We start from the raw sequence: 23,177 nt of genomic DNA on the forward strand, positions 1-23,177 counted from the left end.
TCAAAGTTGGTATTGCACAGTCCTGGCAGATTGGGGAACCGGGTGACCCTTTATGGCTTATGCAGTAGGGTTTGGACTTAGGACACAATGAGGAGAAAGTACTATAGTCTTGCCATTTTCTGGGCTCACATTTGTTCATGTAGGATACCAAACTTTTAATTACATTAGGAGTTAACTAGTGTGCTACAGTTTTAATAAACATATAAATGTATATAATGTTTACATGGACTAACAAAATGTTACTTATGTATTACAGCGTATAAATAATATATCACCAGGGAATACAATTTCTAGGAGCAGTCCCAAATTTAATGGTCATTCTCCTCAACTTCTGGGCTATGACAGGTATGTTAATACCTACTTACTTTTTGTTTGAATTCTGGATTGAAGTTAAAAGGATAGTAAATTTCCTTAGAGGTAAATTAAAATAATAAAATCTATTTTGGGCACTCATTTCTATTTCTGCTCTTACTTTAAATTTCTGAAACATGACATATGTAAAAATTAAAGTAAAAATGTTTCAGAGAGGGCAAAGTGATTTCCTTAAGATGCCATCATGACTTGGTTTCATGTATGCTCTCCTTTACCTCATCCCTAATCGTGTCTTGTTTCTTAGAAGTAGACTCAGTAAGAGGAGTTTGTTGTTTCAGGGAAACAAGTTGAACTATAGTCTACGACGTTGAGATTTGTCGTAATCTGTAAATGTTTAATAGCTTAGCATAATATTATGTAAGCTATGTTCAAGGAAAAGAAAACTTTCAAAACAAAGAGAAATATAGCTAGTAAATATTTACGAGCTAATGTATTAAAGGAGTCACAGAGGCTTACCCGAAGTGGAAATTTAGCTCTGTTTTTAATCAAATGAAGTGAAACATTGGCCCCACCGTCACTTGAAATTCAGCAATAAAAATGGAAAGATTATGTGTATGTATACATGTATGTACATAGAGCTATGTCCAGTGTTGCTACTTAAGTTACTTTTGGAGTATGTCAAAGTGTGAAAGTAGAAGTGAGTGCACAGACTACAGGTTTCCAGCTCTCCATTTCTGGTGTGGCTTTCCAATTCATGTTCATTCCCTTTTCATTTGAGAACCTTTGGTCCAAAGATTACTGTACTTAATATCTTGGTGATAACAAAATGGTGCCCTTTCAGGAAGGTGTGTTTATCAAGGCTTACTGGTGGTGATCACTTTTAAGAAAATTCTGTCCACGTTATCAGATGTTTTTATTGTTCACTGATTAGTGAAATAAAATTTTTTAATGGCTTATCGATTTATAGACAGCTGGCTCCTCTGTTCTTGGGAAATGGAGATTACATTTTTTAAAATATGTGGATGTGATGCCATTTTTCTGGACTGAGATTTAAGGTCAATTCTAAGTATACAGGGGCAGAGTATATATATTACTGAAAATTATTTCAGAAATTTCACCATGATTCATTTTTGAAAAGAGTAGACACTATAAATAAGGCTCATCAGTACTGGACTAAGAGTTTCTCAACACCAGAGACAAAATCATCACATCCCAGGGGCTCAGAGTAACAGGAACATGTCATTGTGTGCTCAGCACGAGCAGTAACTACGGGAGACACCGTGGTCCATACTGATTTTCCTTTTTGGAGTGTCATTGGTTTGATATGAGAAGTTAACACTTTATTTTCTTCTGGATGCTAATAGGAAAAAAACTTAAAAACTTATTGGAAATTTAATTTTATTGCTTGTGTGCTCTTATTAGATTTTAACTTGCATATTTGTTTTAGTTTTGTGTTTTTTTCTAAGAACTCTAACAAAAATGTAACTTGTTTTATATTTTTACATATTTAATTGCAATGAAAATGTTCTTTGGATAGGTAAGAATAGTTTACTTTTAAAAGGGTATGTATGTAAATTGAGTTTGAGAAAATCTGATCTGTACCTATAGGTTTAACTTAGAGTCTAGCTATTCATGGAAGTGATTTCTCAATTTGTGGTTTTACTTCTACTTCACTCCTTTTCAAAAATACAAATAGATTGAAAATAAAATTCTGACCAATCATAACTTGAGATGAAGTAGTTTGTACTATATTATAGTGAGACTGGTTTCCTTAGGTTCCTTACAGATCGACCTAACATCAATTTCAGAAGGAGAGTTTCAGAAATAATGAAACAACGAAAAACTTACACACACTCACACACACACACACACACGCACACACACCCTACCCCTTGCTGTCTAGTAGATTGAGATTTGGTATGAGGTTCCTGTCCCAGGATAAAGACTTCATAATTGAACAACATATTTAGAGAGAGTATGGTGGTTAAATCATCTTTTCCCTTAATTTTAAACATTTGCTAAAGGCACCAAAATGTTTTTGACTTCTCAGACTTATATGGCTTAATTTTTTTATTTTAAGATCACCCTGTCTTTTCTAAGGATATCCATCTCTTATTATTTCTTGTATCTGGAGACTCATGTACTTTGCCCATTCTTCCTTTCTGATGAGATTGTGTATGTTTGCCAACCACTGTGTGTGCCCAGTATGTAGTGGGGACTAAATAACTTGTCCTTTTTCACCATGTTGATTAGAAATATGACTCCCAGAAAGTTCGCCCTTATTTTGTCTTGGGCAACCCAAGAGAATGTATTCTTTTTCATGTGTCAGCCCTTTGATTATTTGAACAGAGAAACCAGTAAGATTTGAGCTGAGTACACTGAGCCATTTCTCATATGTGAGGGTTTTGAGTCTCACGTCATCATGCTTGCCTTTCCTATCCAGGTTCTTGGCATCCCTTTTAAGATCAGATGTTATCCAGAAATGGACATATTGTTCAGAATGTGGTCGGACTACATTAGAGCAAAAAGGTTCACGTGTTCTACATACAGTTTTCTTAATGCAACTTGAGATTGCGCTTACGTTCTGAAAACTGTAATTGTTTTTGTATCAGGAAATAAAGAAGGTGATTTAAAAAAACAAGTTCATTTATTAAAGATTTGATTTGAGTATCTTTATTGATTATTGCATAGAATGAACTGATATGGCTTTGAACATTTTATTTCCCCTGATGCTTAATCATGGAATACATTGTGGCTCTCGGCCAAAGAGAGAATGTCGGTCTTCTTGAATCCATTCTGTCTGACTACTGCTTGTGTAGTCTCGACCCTTGCGAACCCTCAGATAAAGCAGCCTTCTCCTTTACCCCCAGGTCTTCCCGCTCTTCCTACGTGGATGAGGACTGTGACTCGTTGGCTCTCTGTGATCCTATGCAGAGGATGAATTGTGAAGTTGACAGCCTGCCTGAGAGCTGCTTTGACAGTGGCTTGTCCACCCTGAGAGATTCCAACGAGTATGACTCGGAGGTGGAATACAAACACCAGAGGGCATTTCAGAGGTCACATGGCACTCAGGAGGGCTTTGCCGGTGATGCTTCAGACACAGATGTAAGTCCCAGAAATCACTACTTTCCCAGGCCTTATCTTCGCTGGAGCTCTGTCACCCTGTTTGATTTTTATCTGTCATGGGGATCAATTTTAAACATTATACATATGAAACGTAGTAGAATTTTTTCCTTCCTTTACCAAATTAGGGAGAAATTCTCATAGATTGCCATTTGCGGCCACTCTATTTCATAACATCATTGACTGTAGATTCAGCTGTATATTTTTCTTCTCTTTAATCTATGATGTATATGTGTAATGAGAAACTTTGTTTTTTAATAGCTAACTTTTTTTTTTAAAAAAAAAACAAACAGGTTCCTGATATAAAGGATGAGGAGACGTATGGTGCAGAAGGTATGGCTTCTGCCTTAGACTGGAAGCCTCAGGGGTCTGTTAGTGAAGGCAGCATCGTTGGCGTTTCAAGAAAGCCCATCTTGGCACTTTCACCCCAGGTAGGTAGTTCCTGAGACACTTTTATTCATGAACACTATTAACTTTCTATGCCATGTAACTTATTAGGAAGAAAACTGGCATTCTCTTTGTCACCCACTGTGGCTCTTTTTCCCTAGACAGACATGGTGGATGATAACCATAAATCTTCCAGCTCACAGAAGGCTTACAAGCTTGTGCTTGCTGGGGATGCTGCAGTGGGGAAGTCTAGTTTCCTCATGAGACTTTGCAAGAATGAATTTCGAGGAAACACAAGTGCCACCCTGGGTACGATTCCTTTTTCAGTTATTAATGGGGGAAAGGGCCTTCTTTAGCTTGATTTTATTTTCTTTAAGAATTATATACACAGATACACAAATCTCTTTCTCTCTCAATATCTCTTTTCTTTTTCTCTCTGTACGTGTGTGTGTCCTTGTTGACAGGATGGTCCTCCTCTGTTCTGGCTAAGTCTCAAATTTAGGAAAAGAAACCTCACAAAGGACAGAGGTATCTACTTAACCAATCAGATCAACCACACCAAGTTTAGAGCCTGAGGTGACCGATCCATTCATTCAGCAAACCTTTCTGGAGTCCTGCTATGAGCCAAATACAGTTGTAGGTGTCAAGGATACACGATGAACAGAGACAACTAAATGTCAGCCCTCAAGGAACTTAGACCCAAAGGAGGAAAATGGATGAAAAACAAATAAAAAAATATATGAGGTTTGAGGAGAGGTGCAGTTTTACACAGCGTGGCCAGGAAAGCTTTTCTGATAAGATGTCATTTAATGTTGATAAAGTGACATTATTGATGGCTAGTTTGCTATTATAGTCAAAATCATAGCTAGAGGTATGCTCCCCCCACTTGCTCTACAATGGTATTCAAGAGTGATCTCTTTCAGGACAAAGAAAGAAATAGTGTCCTGATTTCCCAGGTTTGCATAATAATCAGTAAAGCGTTGGAGATATGCAAATTATCATTTATTTTTCTTCTTCATCTAAACGTTTGTATTTTGTTAACCATTAGAACAGTTTGATTACCCTCTTCACAACGGACGTCTTTGTAAATTTATGGTTCTCTTTGTCAGGCCCTTCAAGATAACAAAGCTGAAAGTTCACTTCAATTTGACTCATAAAAAGACTGCAGTTTTTGGTACAGTTGCTAGAGAGCATGTGTATGTACATGTCACATAAACATATACATGAATATATACGCACGCACATATACACACATATTTATGTACATGCACACACACAGATATAACTGAGTTCATCTAATTGCATGGACAAATAGAACATAAACTTTCCCTTTATCCACAGATTAAATATTTCCCCAAGTCAGCTGGCCTGCAGACGGTGCATCTGTGCACACATATGTGGTCTGACTTATAATTAGTAAGTGAAGGTCACTCTCCTTGAAGACCGTGTTCATTCCTCTCTACCTCACTGGGCTGTTTGCCTTATTGGCTTTTATTTCATCTGAAGTGGGCTTGAAGGTAAAAACCAGTGGAATTATTTACATCATGTTCTCCATGTTCTCTTGAATTCCATTTCAGGAGTCGATTTTCAAATGAAAACTCTCATCGTAGATGGAGAGCGAACAGTTCTGCAGCTTTGGGATACTGCTGGTCAGGAGAGGCAAGTGCTTTTCATGATGCTTTGGGCTCTGCTTACGTTTGCACACACAAGCTTTGTAGGATGCTTGGCTTGCTTTTTTTAATTTTTATAATTATATAATTATAATAGACTATATAATTCTATTGTATATTAGAATTTCAGGAATACTCTTCCCCACGTCCTTTCCTCCTTCACTTATCTTGTCAGTTGTGTAAGAAGAGGATCTTAAACTTCCATTGAGCTGGTGTTCAGCTGAGAAAGAGAGTGCCCTCTCCTAACGGAGTTTAGATGAGACAGCACCCCTGAGTGCAGTGTCAGTGTGAAGAGCTACTTAGCTGGGGGACAAAAAATGGTAGAGTAGAGAACCCGTCAGTTCTCCTTCATTCAAAGGCAGAGGCACAAACTAAATAGGAGACTTGCATCTGGTGACAGTATCTTACCTCACATTCATTGCCTGTGACCAGAGCATTAAGCATGGGTTTTAGTATTGCCCAAGTCTTTGGGAGCAGAATCTATCCAGTTGTTCAATAAGTAAATATGGGGTACCCACCTACCTCTGTACCAGGTACCATTTAGGCTACTAAGATTCAACAGTGAATAGACACAAATACCTGCCCACATGGAGCTCATATTCTCTAGCAGACTGGGAGCCTCAACATTTAAAAATATTTGTGGTTGACATAACTCCATTTAAGATACTATAAAATATCACACTAGGTTTAGCATTAGGATGTACATGCCGAGGTCTGCTCCTCCCCTGGTGAATGCCCCACCCTTGTGTATGTAAAGCTTCTGGTACTCCTGGTGTTCCACAATGTTAGTTCTTTTTTCCCCCACCTACAGTACTACCCCCTCTCCCAGTTTTTCTCTAATGCGCATTTCTTCCATCCTTCTCTGTGTCCCACACGTAGGTTCTGGTAGCTTGCTGCCAAGACTGAAATTTTTAGAAATTATGCTTGCAACCTTGTCCTGGTTATGCTTTCGGGTTTATTGACATTCTTGGGATTGTTTGGTGGAGCAAATGATTGGCTTTTTAAAAATCAGTGTCCCAGATTCTCATTCTGTTACTTTTTAGTGGGCCATTCTAGGCCTTGGAGATGGCAATTTCATGGTGATATGTTGCCATCAGATTCTTATCAATTGGGGCTTAGTAGAGAAGATGAGAAAGAAGTGATCATAAAAGAGAAAGAATGAAGCAGCACCAAACTGACTGATTAGAACGGTTACCTAAGCGCTTTCCTCTTTTCCAGGTTCAGAAGTATTGCCAAGTCTTACTTTCGAAGGGCAGATGGTGTTTTGCTGCTGTACGATGTTACGTGTGAGAAAAGCTTCCTAAACGTACGAGAATGGGTAGATATGATTGAGGTAAGAAGTCAAAACAGAGAAACAGAAAATTACACAGGGCAGTTGCAGGCCATCTTCAAAAATGCTAGTGCTCTTCTTCATTGAAGTGAACGTGATATGAAGCCACTTATCCAAGCTATCAAGAAGAAATGGATGTCAGAGGCAGAGTTGCCAATGGCACTCGGCAGTATTGGTCTCTCTCAGTAGCTGGGCAAGTTCTCACAAAGCCAGTGACATGACTAACAGAAACTTCTGGGAATAAAACTTCTGGGTTTTCTTAACAGATAAAATCAGAACCCCAGTAGAAACGAATAAAAATGCAGGTAACCTGAGAAGCGGCAGCTCTTTCAAACAAGAGCGTGGTATAGCTGGCATGTCATATGGTTGAGTGTGTAAGGGGCTTCCCCATGTACTAGAAGTACAGGTGAAACACCATCCAGTGTGAGCACATGTGAAGCCCAAATTCTATAGTGACTGTGTTCTTAGCCCTATCCTGGTAGTGATTTGTGTCTTTACATATCTCAAGTTACAACTGAAACACTGATTTGTATTTTTAGCATGTGTGACAACTGTCTGGTCTTTTTTTGATCAAATGAGATGGTGTTTTCACCTGAGGAGCTTTGAAATCCTTTCATTTCACATTCGATAATTTTTAAAAGTGGGAAATGATTTGACCACAGTTAGTGCCAGAAGTTATTAACCAACATAAAACTATAGTATAAGCTACAGTTCAGCATACTCTCTTTGGAAAAAAAAACAAAAAACAAAAAAACCCAAAACTAGTGGCTAATACAAATTTTCAAGTAAGTCTATTATCTGTAATTTTTAACAGGCATTAAATGCAGGAGTAGCTAAACATAGAACTGATTACTCTGATCTCAAGTTTGCTTCTAGAGTCTTCAGTTAGACCTATTTCATGCCCTGTAAAAAACAGAATTAATATTCTCTTTCTAACTAAAGAAATAATATGAGAAGTGACATTGTAATTGGCAGTGATAAATGTGTATTTTAGTCTACTGAAATTTCATGACTTAATAAAAATGTTGACATTTATATAATATTTTTGTTCCGTAAAATTTTCCACATTATAGTCATCCCTGTAACATCTTAGAAAGGAAGAAACATAGTGTTATTTTCACTTATTATGAGAAACCTGAGGCATAGAAAGTATCTGACACTAGCTTATAGTTACTTAGAGGTTAGGGCTGGAACAGGGGCTAGAATTGGACCGCCTGATTCAACATAGTTGCTCCCTTGATAAAGCACCAGACTGAGCAGGAGATAACAAGAAGAAGCTTTTGAGGTCAAGGAAGGAATTCCTAGGTACAGTTAGTGCATAGAGGAGAAACATCTACTCCGTGGGAACAAATGGACCTCCATGCGATAAAGCAATGAATCTGGAGAATGCTGGATAATCCCAACTAACTCAGACACATGAATATTTGAAATTATAGAAAAACTTTATTGTTGAAACTGTTGGACATAGTATTAATTTTAAGTCTTTGGATTATGCTCGAGAAAAGGAAGCATAAACAGCAAGGTAGTCCCAGTGTTGAAATAGCTCTTGGTGACCAGCCGTAGTATGTGCCAGGAGCCCCACTGTCATGATCTTCTGAGCACCTACACAGGGTAAATGACCTTTTCAGCTATCGGTAACACCTTTCACAGGATCTGAAGAGTAAGAAAACTGCATTTAAGATGAATTCTTGAATTTGTTATATAGAAAAAATTAGAGACCACTTAGCATTTGACTTTCATATTAGAAAAAAAATGAGCATGATAAACCTTTACCATGGGTCACCCTTTCCAATTTGAGGAATTCTATAGGGACAATTTATGTGGCTACTGTAAATATGGGTAGAAATTAATGATGTGATCATTGGGATAGGCCAGAGGATTGAGAAGTAGAATGTCAGTGGTGAATGGACCCTCTGAATTAATAATTAATACACTTTGATCGAAAACCACTGGGTTATAAAATCTTGTGATAAAATTAAGGGTAAAATAAAATTATGGCCATTAACTTATCTGTTGTGAATAATTCATTGATTGACTATTTGGGTAAATGTTGAATAGAGACATTTGAGACATGATCTCCTCCTGACTTTCACACATTCAAAAATATTTTGGGGTGCCTCTGTGTAGGTGTTATATGGGTGCTTGGGATATATCTGTTAATAAAACAGAGCTTGTACTTTAGTGTAGGAGAGATAATAGCAACAAACAAATTAAATAGAATGATAGAAAGTGATAAATGTTATAGAAACAAAAGACAGGGCAGTGGGCTGCAGTTTTCATTAGTGTGGTTAGGGCAGCCTCACGAGAAGGTGATATTTGAGTCAAGACTTGAAGGAGGTATTTACCTGTGTGACTTTGGGAAGTCATTTAGACGCTCAGATTCTTGGTTTACTTAAGTGAATATTTGATTAGTGGCTTCCAAATGACGTCCCCTTAGATCCTGAGCAGACTGCCAAAGAACACAATTAATTAACACATTGATGGGCGGTTCGGGTAGGTTTGGGGAGGGCCTTTTACTCCCTTCTCTCCTCCACTCTTACCATACTCTGATACCTCCAGTTAGAGGAAAATGGTCTGAAGAGAAAGGAAGTCAAATGTAACGTCGTTATTTTTGAGGCTCTTGATCCTGTATCAGATACAGCACCAAACTGAGTGAGAATCTGGGTGTCTTTAGGCACAACAAAGAGTAAGCTCCACATACCTTAGCCAGGTCTGCTGCTTCTCTTGTTCAGGAACCAGGAACCTGTTTTCCTGTGCTAGCCAGGTTATCTTCTCCTGTTCTCATCAGAGCCTGCTGAAGTGGCACATGCCTTTACTGATCCCTCCATTTTAGAGATAGGGAAATTGAGGCAGAAAAATGAGACTCACCTGGTTTCACACAGTCTGTGTACAGCGAGGGGGTTCGAGGGGTCCGGTATCTAACTCAGCTCTGCCCTTCATATCACATATTCCGCCAGCTCTGCTGAGAATGTGAGATGGTGTGACAGTTTGAATATGCTATTTTGGAAGCGTTATCCTTAGAAGATGTTACTTTTAATGATTTGTAGTTGACTCCTCCTAAGAAAAATGTTACTTTGCTTTTGTCGTTAATCAGATAGCAGTGAGTATGGGACACTTTCAAACTCCATTTTGGTCCCATCATAGCTGAGGGATACTTGTGTGTTTTGTATATGGGATAATGAAGTTGACTTGTAATCACTGTTGCTTGGAGGCAAAGTTGTGGAAAATGAGGTTTTTACCACTGTCAAATGCAATCCTGTGGTCATGCTTTCCTGAGTTTATACAGGTTTGTATAGTATGAAGGGGGATGCAGGCAGTTTGGACCCTGGCCTGGGCCCTTACCAGTTTCCATGTAACCTCTTTGAGTTTCAGTGTTCTTACCTGGCAATGGGAAAATGTTTGCCTCTTTTTAGAGATTTTAAGGTTAAAAGATATTATCAGTGCATCATGTGGCACACAAGGGGCATTCAGAAATGATACCTGCAGCCATCATTGTTGTCACTTGTCCAACATTTGATGTATGCACACTTTTTTTCTTTTCTTTCTGGTAGGATGCAACCCGTGAGAGTATTCCTATCATGTTGGTAGGAAACAAGGCTGATCTTCGTGACACTGCTGCTGCTGAGGGACAAAAATGTGTCCCAGGATACTTTGGAGAAAAACTGGCAATGGTAAGAGTGAGAATGGTTCCAAATTGGAAAAGGTCTTTCACTTTTGTCTACTTTCGCTTAAGAGGTTCTCTGACAATTCTCCACCCTGTTCAGTGGGGCTTCAGGCCTTGTTATGCAGGCAGGACTCCAAGTGTCCCTTACCCTTCATGAGTATAAGGGTTAAATCCCTCATAGAACTAAAACGGCCCCTGGTCATTTCCCCGCACTGAGTATCACTGACAAAGAGGAGCCAGAACTGGCCCGTCTTCCTCTTCACTCTCACCTAGTTCCTGGAATCCTTCTCTAATCCCAGAATCTAGCTAAAGGAAGAAGAATGGGCGTCCTATTTTGAAAAGATGGGTTTGGTTCCAGAGGATTACAGTGTCAAGGGGCAGAAGATAGTGCCTGGGTGGAAGAGACTCGGAAGACTTGTTTTTTTTTGGAAAATTTATGTTCAGTTGGAATAGTCTACAGTTATTTTTGGTTATGCGTTTTTGTACAGCAAATGGAGCTCATTCCTGCTTAGAATACTATTGTGGGCAGTGTTTACCCTCCTGTTATGATCACTGTGTCAGAGTGCTATGCGACCCTCTTCTGACTTGTCCTACCCTATATGGAATCAGATTTATCTTGAGTCAGCCAAGAAGTCCATACCGTAACAGTCTGATTTAACGTTGCTGTCATTGTTGTCTATCATCAGCACCATGAAAGGACTTCTATGTAGAATATACATGTAAACTTTAAACAGAAGTTTGAATTTCACTATGTTAAGTTAGGAAATCTCTCTCATTTTAAATTCAGAACTGTGAACCAAATATAATAAGCATAAAAACTAGGCAATGAATACAGAAAAGATTCATTCAACACATATTTAATTGTCTCCACCATGTGACAAGCACTTCATTGTGTGCTGAGCAAAGAGTAGGGAACAAAATAGACAGTCCTTATCCTCATGTAGTTTATTGTCCGAGGGACACAGACGTTAAACACATGTAATCCGCATGTCAGACTCTGTCCCGCGTGTCCCCCTAGAGATTTCATAATTCCTGGACACATGCTAGTTTTTTTTTCCCTCCCCACAATTTCTTAGCATTTCCCAGGGTTACTTATTTATGCATCTCACCACTTATGCATCCTCAAAGATACTCTCTATTTCACCTTATAACATCTGGCTGTAGAACTCAGTAGCAGCACTACTCGTTTTCATTTTATGGTTTTTAGAGATTTTTTTATGGATTTGGGGACTTGTGGGTAAAGGTCCCACTGCGGATTCCTTCCCTACTGTTTGGTTTCTCTCTTTCTTCCTGCTCTAGAGCAGCCATCACATCTTTTCAGTATCTTATGCACGACCGTGTAACCTACACCCAGGCCTGCAGCACACACAGTTCTTTCCTAATGGAAATATTTTTATTTTGTTGATTTATAAGCTAAAATTTCAGGAAGTGTTATTTAGTGGTGTCTATTTCTTTCTGCAGACCTACGGGGCATTATTCTGTGAAACAAGTGCCAAAGACGGTTCAAATATAGTGGAAGCTGTTCTCCATCTTGCCCGGTAAAGTTTGTCTCATATTTGGAAAACTGGAAGTAGGGTTGAATTTTCACTTAGTTGCTGCATATGTCAAATTTCTTGACCATCACATGAATATACATTGGAAAACACTGTCTTGTCTTTCAGTAGTGGTTAGAGAAACAAACATGGATTTTATAAAAACCGATACTGCTGCTTGTTCACTGTAAACATGGGCAAAATACTTTTACTGCCAGAACAAAGCAGGTGCACCCAAGGTAGTGCTGACCTTTCTGGAAAATGTCACCACAAAGCTAATAGTTAACTTATTTGAATCATTTCCAGGAATGAGATTTTAAATACAAGAGACTATTATGAATATAACTATTACGACATTTTCCAGGGTAAAGGAAATAAAACATCAGTAAAATTATGTGTCATGCCAGTTGGAAGCACTTTGTTAAAATTATTACCCAGATAATCATTAAGCTAAAGCAATGGTGTTAATAATAAATAACATTTCGGGATGTAGATCAGAATAAGAAATTGCATCATTGAGGAGTTTGGATATAAATGTGTTTTAATCCTTAGAGTATTCTTAGGAAATAACAACATTATCTATTAGACTTAATCTATTCTGCCTGGTTTTCTGCCACAAATGAAAAGATGATTTATTATTGGCCTAACAGGATTAAATATCCAAAAAAAGAAAAATAAAGAAGAATAAAAATATGTATGTTGCCAATGATCTTTAATTGCTGACAAAGCAAAGACATAATTTTAGGCATAGTGCTTAGACATAATATAGTGCTTTTCCTCATCACTTGTGAGGTTTTACAAGAATCTTAACTTGAGTATGATAATTGGCCTCTTCTGCTAGTATACGTTGACAGTTAAAATACTTTGCAGTGTTTTAAATGCTGCTTTTCTGTTAACTAACTTGATGTTTATAGTGCTTATTAGAATAGAATTCTATTAATCGAAGGCGTGGACTGGGGCCTTGGCAGAGACTGTGGCTCTCACTTGAGAGAATCAGGGAATGGGCCCCAGAACCTTAGGTGGCCTGTGTGGCATTAGTTTGTGGCAGGCCTTGGAAGATGCCTTGAGCTTAAAATCAGAGTTGTTGAACATTACCTCCTTTGACATCCGTCCAAGAGAGAGAGCCACCTCCCACTACCACACTGGAAATCATTTTTGTTTAGAGCAAAAACAGTGCTAACTTTGAGTATGACCTAAAACAGGTAAAAAAATAAATAAGTAAAATAAAATAAAGCAAACATTTAAACATGTATAAATTCAAGTGAATTACATAATTTTTGCTTGTGATTAGTAGAATAATTGTGGGCTAATATCACATTCGTCAAATAAGAGCCAAAATAAAACCTTCATAGATTAGGTAAAATAATGGGTTCCATACACCTGTGGGTGCACAGCCATTTTGGTCAAACAAGATACATTCAGTAAATGGGGAAGGGGGGAGTTTCAATGAAGTGGACTGAAGATGGAGTAATTGCTGAATTGGTCAGTGTGTTCACTTTTTTCAGATGGTTGTGTGGGTGTTTCATTCAAATGTACATGAGACTTCCTGGATGGGAATGATGTGCCTGGTGAGGTACATGGGTGTGGGAAGGATCTGCAGGTCTTTAGAGCATTGTTGGTCCCAAGGCTGGACAGGAGCTCAGGGCTGCCGTGGGCAGTGCAGTGCTGAATTGCTGCTCCATCTGAGCAGGAAAGGATGCTGCAGGTCAGGCCCTCTGTGTGGCTGTTGGCTGCTGCCCAGGGTGTTGAAGGATTGTGGTATCAGGAGACTCAAAGTCGAACCTTAAATCTACCCCTGAATAGCTGCGAAGTCTTGAACAAGTCCCTGTCTTCCTTTAGGCATCTCTAAACTGTAAAATAACAGAGGAGGCTGAACAGTGATCTCTAACGCCCTTTCTAGCTCTGAAAGTGTGGTTCTCTATGTAACAGCCTGTACTCCACTGAATAACGTAATAGTTATTTGATGCTGACTTGTCTTGTAGAGTCATGTTAAAGTTAAATGACTCCATATTGCCATGGTCACACCCAGAGTGCAGAATCGATTTTCTTTATTATATCATAAAGATGGGAGAGGCTGTAAGCCTCCTGTCCCCATCTGCTCCTGCCAGTGTATTGAGTCAGCCAAGCAGCAGCCCTGTTTATATGGTGGAGCTTCCACCAGGCCTGGGTTTGTTTACATAAAACACTTGTGTGCACAGGCATTTTGATAACGAGGGCACTTCTTGTGAATCATTTATTAAGAAGTCAAGAAGTCGTTTTTATTTTATTTTTTATTTATTTTTTTTATTGTTGTTACTGCATTATGGCTGGTTTGAGGTCTCTAATCATGTTAGCAGTTTGTTAAATATGAAAATTATAAAGAAAGCAAATATATAAAAACTTCAGTTTGCTTTATACTCTGCCTCCTGATTTACTTGTCAAAGTACCTAGGTCTTAAAAGGAAACAGTATAGTCTCCACAGGTAATGCAAAACATGTAAGTTCTTGATTTAGAGCTTGTAAGATAGATAATTCCCAACACAGTTCCTTTCACACCATGTCATATCATAAAACTTGAACTAGATGGGTTTATGGATATGCACTGTCTGAAGGATTCATTTTCAAAGGGAGGCCGTAAATGTTTGCGTAACCACCTGAACCGCTCAGCTTTTTCTTGGAAAACCTCTCAATCCCAGGAAAAGTTTTTCTTAGAAATGCAATTTCCTTCTAGTGCTGATAGGCCATTCATCACAACCATTGTCCATTGGTAAGTGAATTTGCCATCTCCAGAACCACAGGCTTTAAACATTTTGCCATTGATTCAAATTCAACAGCCATTTCAATTGCTCAATGGCCTGAAATTTGATAAAAATGTGGAAAGCTCAGGCTGATGTTATCAGTCTGGTGCAATTACTGAGCCCTTTGGGCGAAAATCTTTTCCTAAGATTGAGTCATTTAAAATGTAGTTGTTAAGCAAATGGTAGTTTTTGGTGAGATAATTTAATTTTCCCAACCTTAAACCTGTTTTAGATGTTTGGGATTATATCTTTCTAATTTCCTTAAAATGAGACATGCCTACATTTTTGGTGGATTAAAGAAACTGAAGGCCAGATGAATGATGTGGATACCTATTTTGCTCCCTTATTTGCTTTCAGGTTCAATAATGCATGTATTATAATGAGCACTCAGCATAAGAAAGCCCTGCACATGGGTCAATAGAGATATCAAGGGAATGTGAGACAGGCTGTGCAATTTAATGTTAGAGAAAAAATAAAAAAGAAAAGCGTATGACCAGGCAGCCATATAATATGTAGCTGATAGAGGCCACTGGACCTCCCAGAAGGGAGAGATGTCATTTGCCTTATGAGGATGCTGTGTTTATTATACCCATTGTACAGATAAGAAAATTGAGAATTAGAGTGATTAATCACCTTACTCAAAGTGACACAGCTACTAAGTGGCAAAATTGGGACTTTTCACTATTAATCTGAATCATTGGATTGCTATTTAAATGTTGGTAATTTTAGGATTTCATTCTGCATTCTCTTCCTCTTTACTCTCTTTCTGCCTAATATCTTCCATCCTCATGGTTTCTGGAACTGTTTCTAGCTGGTGACTTCCAATTTGTATATTTTCAACCCCCACTTCTTTTTGATTCTATAACCATATTCCCACCCAACAACTGGAAATTCTGTAGGCGTAACTGACCCAACATATTCTAAGGTATTAAGTTTTCTTTAAAGTCATTTCTCATTCTATATTCCCCTTCTCAGGAAACTACCAAAATTATAATTAAAAATGGTAAATTGGAGTCAATCTTAACTCCTCCCAATCTTCCTTCATCATCTACCTCTAGTGAGTTCTGGGGCTCTGTTCATTCAGTGACCTCTCTGTAGTCTGTCCTGAATCTGTCCATATTTTCATTTGTTCATATTTTCAGTCATTTTCCTTCCCTCCCTCTCTCTCTCATTCTCTCTCTTCTCCCTTTCTCTCCTCTTTTCTCTCTCTTCCATCTCCTCCCTCTTTTCTCACCTCTCCCTTCTCTCCCTCTGCTTTGCTTTAGGCTTGAGAATTTATTGTGTGGGAATTTCCTGCCTTTGCAGGAGGCACCTAAGTTTCTGCTTCAGCATTTCTCCAACATCAGATTATCCTCTACCCTGTAATCAGGGTAATTTTTAAAAATAAAAATGCAATTAATACTTACTCTCTTGCTTACACCCCCACACTGGTGTCCTACCTACAGCATAGAGTGTGAGCTCCTTAGCACGTGGCTTAGTCTCTCGTAGCCTGACCTGACCTACCATTCCGATTGTATCTCTTACCTTGCTTCCCAAACCAATGATAATCTATAGACGTAGCAAACTTTGTTTCCAGTGGTGGCCCAGCTCTTCTGTGCCTCTTTGCCTTTGTGCATGCTATTCCCTGCACCTGAAATCTCCTTTCCTCATTAACTGAAGGTGAATTCCTATTCTATCAAGAGGTCACTCTGCTTTCGAAGTCTCCATGAAGCACCATCTCCATGAGGCCTGCCTTCCCTGCACCTAGCACACTGCGGTGCACCCTCTGTGTTCCTGCAGCACACTGTGCGTGTGTGGTAGTTGCTCTCTCGGGACCTGGTAATGATTTATTTAGACTCCTGACTCTGCCTCAAAGCTCACTAATTGAGGATCCCAGAGCTGGGCATAAATTGGATATTTGTTGAATGACCTAATGATGGAGATTTTGCAATTGCAAGTTGTATTAGTCTTACGTTGTTGCTGTAACAAATTCCCACTAACCTAGTAGTTTAAGCAGTGAAAATATATCTTACAGTTCTGGAGGTCAGAAGTCTGAAATGAGTCTTACAGGGTCTTAGGGACTGAATTGTGTTTCTTCTTTTTTTTTTTTCCTGTTTCCTCATCTGTGAAGTGAGGGTAATAATGCTGACCTGTCACTTGTCACCTGTCATGGGTGTGTGTGTGTGTGTGTTGTGGTGTGTATTAAATAAGAAAAATATGAAAACGTGTAGCATAGTGTTTATTAGCTGGCCTTCAGTAAGAATTATTTTCTCTTTTTTTCCTACTCACAGTGCAGTGGTTTTCAAAAGTTAACACCTATCAGCACCTTCAGGAGCTGTGCTGACCAAATTGGTAGCCACTAGCCACCTGAAGTATGGCTAATCCAAATTGAGATGTGCTGTATATATTAAATACTATAAAAATTGTAATGTATCTCATTAATATTTTTATTGATAACGTGCCGAAATGATATTTTCATTCTACTGAGTTAAATATATTAAAATAAATTTCACCTCTTTCTCATTACATTTTTTTAGTGTAGCTACTAAAAAATTTTAAATTACATATGTGGGTTACATTTTATTGCCGTTGAGCAGCATTGCTGTAGTGAGAACTTGCTGAGTGCCGTATCTACCACTCTATAACAAACAGTTTCATTCGTCTACTGCTCTGGAACAAAGCACCCCAAAACTTAGTTGCCTAAAACAATACCCCCTTTGTATTTTTTGAGATGACCAGAATTGGCTTCACTCTGTTGGAAGGTTCCTCGGTGTCTCCCACGTTTGCAGTCAGATGGCCGCTGGGCTATCTCAGGCTGGACGTCTGCCATCAGGGTGCGCTGCGTCGCGTCTGCCACCAGGGTGCGCTGCCTCGCGTTCTCTCATCTCCCACGGCTCCTCTGCTGGCCTCTCCCCCTGGACAGTTTAAATGGCAGCTCAAAGCGGCCAGGCCTTATTGACGCCTGGCTGGGGAGTCACAGCATGCCGTTTCCGTGGTGTTCCGTTGGCCTGAGCAGTCACAGAGCCGGTCCTGACCAAGGGAGTGGTGCACGGGCTCTATCTCTTACTGGGGGAGCACCAGGCACTGACAGGGAAGGGTGGAATTGTTTGGGGATGTCTTGGGAACTAGCTATCACACTCCCCTCACCCATAGAGATTGTCATTCAGCTTATCTAAAGTAAGACTTCAGGATCTGATATTTCACAAGCATCCTCAGGGGCTGCACTTGGAAGGACACTTGAGATCATGGAGATCTTTTGTTAGTGTTTCCTCTAACAGTTAATTCTAAAAGAAATTTAGGAAGATGCTAAAGGAAGGTTTTTTTTGTTTTTTGGTTTTTTTTTGGTGGATTTTAACCATTGTCACTTTCAGGATCATGTATAATTAAAGAATGCTTATAAAGTCATCATTGCTTTTGTTAATGTCAGCAAGCATTGGCTGAGGATGGGAGCCATGATCCAGATTGTTAAGAGTGAGCTGTGCGTGTGGCACACTATAAAGCATGTGAAACCACAGGAGAGAGCAAGAGGAGTCTGTGTACATATGTGTGTACACATGTGTATATGTACCTGTGCATGTGCATCTGCATGCATGCCTGAGTGTAGGGCCTGGTGCTCAGAATGCAGGTGCTGGAGCCAGTCTGCAGGGTTTGAATCCCAGCTCTGCCCCTTCTCCAGCTGTGTGACTGAAGGGGATTTCTCATATATAAAATATAAAATGGGGCACAACAATTCCTATGGTTTTTGTGAGGATTAAATAAGTTAACACCTATAAAGCATTTGCAACAATGTCTGGATGGCACATGGCAAGTGCTCAGCAGTGCTGTTTTTGTTCCTATGGAGCCATTTGTGGTTTAATTTTGTACCTGAGTAATCCCCCTCTATCTCTACCTCTACCTCTGTCTCTACCTCTATCTCTCTCTTTCTCCAGGGAAGTGAAAAAAAGAACTGATGAGGATAACAGCAAATCCATTACCAATCTGACTGGGAGCAGTTCCAAACAGTCAACCCACATGAAGAATTGTTGCAAGGGTTAAAGCAAAAAACATCCTTGGCCTCTGAAGTCTTCGTTTGCAGAGTACAGAATTTGTATGACTCGTTTGCTTCTTAGGTACAGTGGTGCCACCCACGGACACTGTCAGATGGAGAGTTACAGTGCGGGAAGTCTAAACTGTGTTCTCGGTCCCTCTGGAACCTCAGCTCTTCTTTGCTGTGTTTCCATGAATGATTTGGATCCCCTGATTAAATACACTTGTCATGTCTTCACAGAGTCTTAAAAGATAACCTGTAAAAGTTTTTTTTAAGTGCTGAAAAAAAATAATCACATGCTCAGAACAAAGCTGTAGAAGAAACTCACATAATTAGACTCATGTGGTAGATAACTGACTTTGTAGATAACCTATGACTGATGACATCGCCTTCAAATATTTAATAACAGAGTACAAATAAAAGGGGGTGATCATCCTAGTTTTGCTGTTAACTAGCCTTGTGGTCTCGGGCATGTCTACAGCCCACGTTAGATCTGTTTCTTCATCTGTAAAACAAGGCAGTTTGGCTTTGCTGGCCTTGGCCCTCACATTTGGTAGCACTTTTGAGCAGTGAGGAGAGCACCATAGCCCACGGTTAAAAAGGACTCTGGTTATGTACTTTTTAAATACTGGAGTATTGATTTTTCTTACTTCTGAAACAGCAGAATTTAATTGAGTAAATAATGGTAATTTTTAGGCTCCAGTGGAGACACAAAAATCTATTTATTTGTATGAAGAAAAAACATTTTTGTAACAAAAATAGTTGTATATAAAAGGGAATATTTTATGATCTCAGAATACTTACAAAGTCCTTGGTTTAAATTCAGTGTTCAAAATTTTAATGAAAACATAGTAACGCCACATACTTCTGAAAGTACAATGCCCAGGAAAGTTGTCGCTCTTCACTTAAAAAAGTACACCAGTGAGCGGTTGCCCAGGGCTGGGGAAAGGAGGGAACTGACAGTGACTGCTGATGGATATATGATACCTTTTGGGGATGATGAGAATGTTCTGGAATTATTTTGTGGTAATGGTTGCACAACTTTGTGAATATACTAAAAGCCACTGAATTGTGTACTTTAAAAGGGTGAATTTTATGATATCTGAATTGTATCTTATTAAAAAACTACATCAGCCCTTAGAATGATTTAACATTTTGCCAAACGAAAATAGGCATGTTTATTTCAAACCTCATGGTTTAAAAGCATAATATCCAATATAATATAGATCCCTTTACTCCCTATTTGCCAGCATTCACTTCCTTAAATATGAACAATGAAAGAAATGTTATGTATGGTTTTTGGAAAATCATCTCTTTAAAAGAGGAACCGTGATTAGGAAAGGAATCACAGTCCTTTGTTCAATGAATGTGACTAGTGACTCATCCTCACCAAGGTCCTGGTTGGTCTTGCTCTCCTTCTAGAACCCACAATGCCTCCCCGACTTCCCCACTGAAATACCTCTAAGAGCCAAAGGAGTCAACACTTGACTCTAGGGTGGTTCAGTGAAGCCTGGTTTTGGGATTTTGATTTTCAGTGGTCTGAACCAATTAAATTATTCCCAACTGGAGGTCTGAATTTACCTTGCTTCATATAAGTTCAGGCCCCAAGTAGTTTGCCCAGGAAACTTAAATAATAAGCTGTTATTTATTGTCTTACATAAGTTAAAAACATTCCTTTTTTTGATGAATTAAAACAATTCATCGTAGCAATTTTTCTCCTGTTTGTGATTTTTATCATCAAACTTTAAATTCTCCAACCTTCATTTTTGTTGTAATGAGGATTAACGAGATAGATTACACACACAGATTACAAATAGTCATGATATCATTTATTGTGCCTTCTCTCTATTGATGACATTTAGGTTTTTTTTTGTTGGAAGGTTGGAGCTATCCATAGCAACTCCACCATGGATTCCGTTTCCTATTTTATGCTTTTAGGTTCCAGGAAAAAAAAAAAGTTTACATTCTCACCAGAAAGAATGCCTTGCTTATGGGGAACTGTTGGACTGAACAGGAGGGAGTGGTGGCCATTTTTGTGACATGGTGAGATGAACGTTCTGCCACTGCTGTTTGCCTAGGTGGCATCTATGGAGCCTGGTTTAGAATGGACCTGACACATACGTGTTGACATATGGGACTCACATTTAGGTATTTGGTGTAATTGCACAAAACCATGTTACTATACATGTTATCATACTGCCTTTATTTATTTTCCCCAAAGTGTCTCTATTTATCTTACCATCTGTACATAAGAGTATGCCTTTGATGCAGAAGTATTATCTTGGTCTTTGCTTCCGAATTATATGTCCAGTATGCCCAAATCCATTAGATTACATAGGTGCCTTTGATAGACAAAGCGATCATCTTTAACTATTCGAACTTGGATAAATTTTTTGGGAACAAAATATAGCTCTAGTAATCTTGTTTAAAGAAAGCTACTTACAGATCTTTCAGCTGCACTGCTAAGAAATCGTGATTATTACCAACATTTGATTTCATGGCATTCTTAAAGTATATTTCCATTAAGAACAAAAATACAGTCATGTGTCGCTTAATGACAGGCATAGTTCTAAGAAATGCTTTATTAGGTGATTTCGTCATCGTGCAACCATCATAGAGTGCACTTAACAAACTAGATGGTATAGCCCACCACACACCTAGGTCATATGGTATAGCCTAGTGATCCCAGGCTACAAACCTGAACAGCATGTTACTATACTGAATACTGTAGGCTACTGTAACACAATGGTAACTATTTGTTTATCTAATACACCTAAACTTTAAAAAGATATAGTAAAAATAAAGTATAAAAGGTAAAGTGTTTCTGTGCACAAGTGGGGCATTAGTGGGGCAGAGGAAGGGCTGTGAAGGAATCGGTCATTGCAGGAAAAGTAGATATCAGGAAGAGGAAGGGAGAGAGGGAAGGAGGAAAGAGAGAGTGAGCAGAGATTGAAGGAGACCTAGAGAGATAAAGCTTGAGAAGGGAAATAATACAAGGAGACGAGGAAGTGAGGGGGAGAGAGAAGGAGAGGGACACTTGTCTTTTCTGGTCTGGTCTGGGAGGAAAGAGGGATAAAGAAACAGAGTAAAGATGAATGAGGTGAAGTGAGCCTGTGTGCAGGAGTGTGTGAGTATGGAGGCTGGTGGGCAGCCTCCCCTCCCCAGCCTCCTCTTTTCTCTCCCTCCCTAACTCAAGGCCACGGTCATTGGCGGGCCTCGGGTGGAACAATATGCTGAGCTTCCTCTAAACCAGCCAGAGCTAGCAGTAAACTTGACATCATAGTTAGGTCCAGCCTTTTCTTTCGACATTGCAAACAAACTTTTTGCTTATAATCCATTATAATTTTATGGAGCCACCATGAATTTGGTCTGTCTTTATGTGATACATGACTGTATTTCATGTTTTTAACTTAGACTTAATTTGATACATTTACATAGTTCTATGCAAGTAACTTGTCTCAATTTTTCCTTTGAGAGCCTTTAAAATCACAATTATACTATGCTCCCCTTTTATGTATCCTGACACACTGGATAATATTTTAATTTCATCATGGGAAAAGAATGTTGAATAAGAAGTCATTTTTTACTGTTAACTTTTAGCCTCATGCATTTTTATAATTTATTTTTTCCACTTGCTGCTTTATATGACATATGTGACATTTGATTATTTAATACTAAATGATTTGCATAAATCCAAGTTGCACAACCCTCTTGCTGAAGATAAAATTGAGGTTCAAGATAAAGATTTATTTTCATATTTGTACAGTGATTGGCTTCAGAGTGATGGTTTTTGTGGGCTTTTATTGTATATGTGTATAAGAAATTTCATATGTATATATTAAGTAGGCCTCTGAGTACTGAAAAATTGTTTTATGATTTTGATTTATATAGTTTACATTTTTCTAGTATCTGTCATATTTCGTTTATACTGTTTATTTCTCTTCAAACCATTAATAATTATACCATAAAGTATAATTTTTATAGCAGTGCAAATGTCTAAGGAACTACAAATATTTTCTGCATTGTAAATTCAATAAAGTAGGCTTCTTTTGGCCTTTTGGGTGTTTCTTTTAACTATACTGCAGGCATCCCTGAAGTAATTTTAATTCTAGGAGGTGCCTACATGAAATTGTGCCTCTAAACCCTTGTCTTTTTGTCCTGGGCAGCTAGCTGGCTGGTGGGAGAAAAGAATGAATACATGGTGTTCGGTACTATGGCGCAGCAGGTCAACCAGCTTGGGTAGGGGGATGACCAGAAAGAGCGGAGCCTTTGTAGAAAAATTTCAGGACTTGCTCTGGCCATCCTCATGACCACATGGATCAGTCCCTTTCTCTGACATCCATCCTTCTGTCCCTGCCCCCCACACTGCCTAGCTAA

At 38.8% G+C, this 23,177-nt stretch overlaps 1 protein-coding gene across 1 annotated transcript in view; it reads left to right on the top strand.

Annotated features, from left to right (window-relative positions):
- Positions 1–22,854, top strand: part of RASEF (RAS and EF-hand domain containing) — a 64,270-nt gene extending 41,416 nt beyond the window's left edge. Inside the window, exons 9-17 of the mRNA XM_039875684.1 lie at positions 257–345; positions 3,183–3,417; positions 3,729–3,866; positions 3,984–4,131; positions 5,400–5,481; positions 6,711–6,825; positions 10,374–10,493; positions 11,948–12,024; positions 18,703–22,854. Of these exons, the coding sequence (XP_039731618.1) occupies positions 257–345; positions 3,183–3,417; positions 3,729–3,866; positions 3,984–4,131; positions 5,400–5,481; positions 6,711–6,825; positions 10,374–10,493; positions 11,948–12,024; positions 18,703–18,808 (1,110 nt within the window). The 3' untranslated portion in view covers positions 18,809–22,854. The remainder of the gene's footprint in view (positions 1–256; positions 346–3,182; positions 3,418–3,728; positions 3,867–3,983; positions 4,132–5,399; positions 5,482–6,710; positions 6,826–10,373; positions 10,494–11,947; positions 12,025–18,702) is intronic.
- Positions 22,855–23,177: the final 323 nt, after the last annotated feature.

This window comes from Pteropus medius, unplaced genomic scaffold (assembly GCF_902729225.1).
Source record: "Pteropus medius unplaced genomic scaffold, Ma_sr-lr_union100, whole genome shotgun sequence".
Taxonomy (NCBI): domain Eukaryota; kingdom Metazoa; phylum Chordata; class Mammalia; order Chiroptera; family Pteropodidae; genus Pteropus; species Pteropus medius.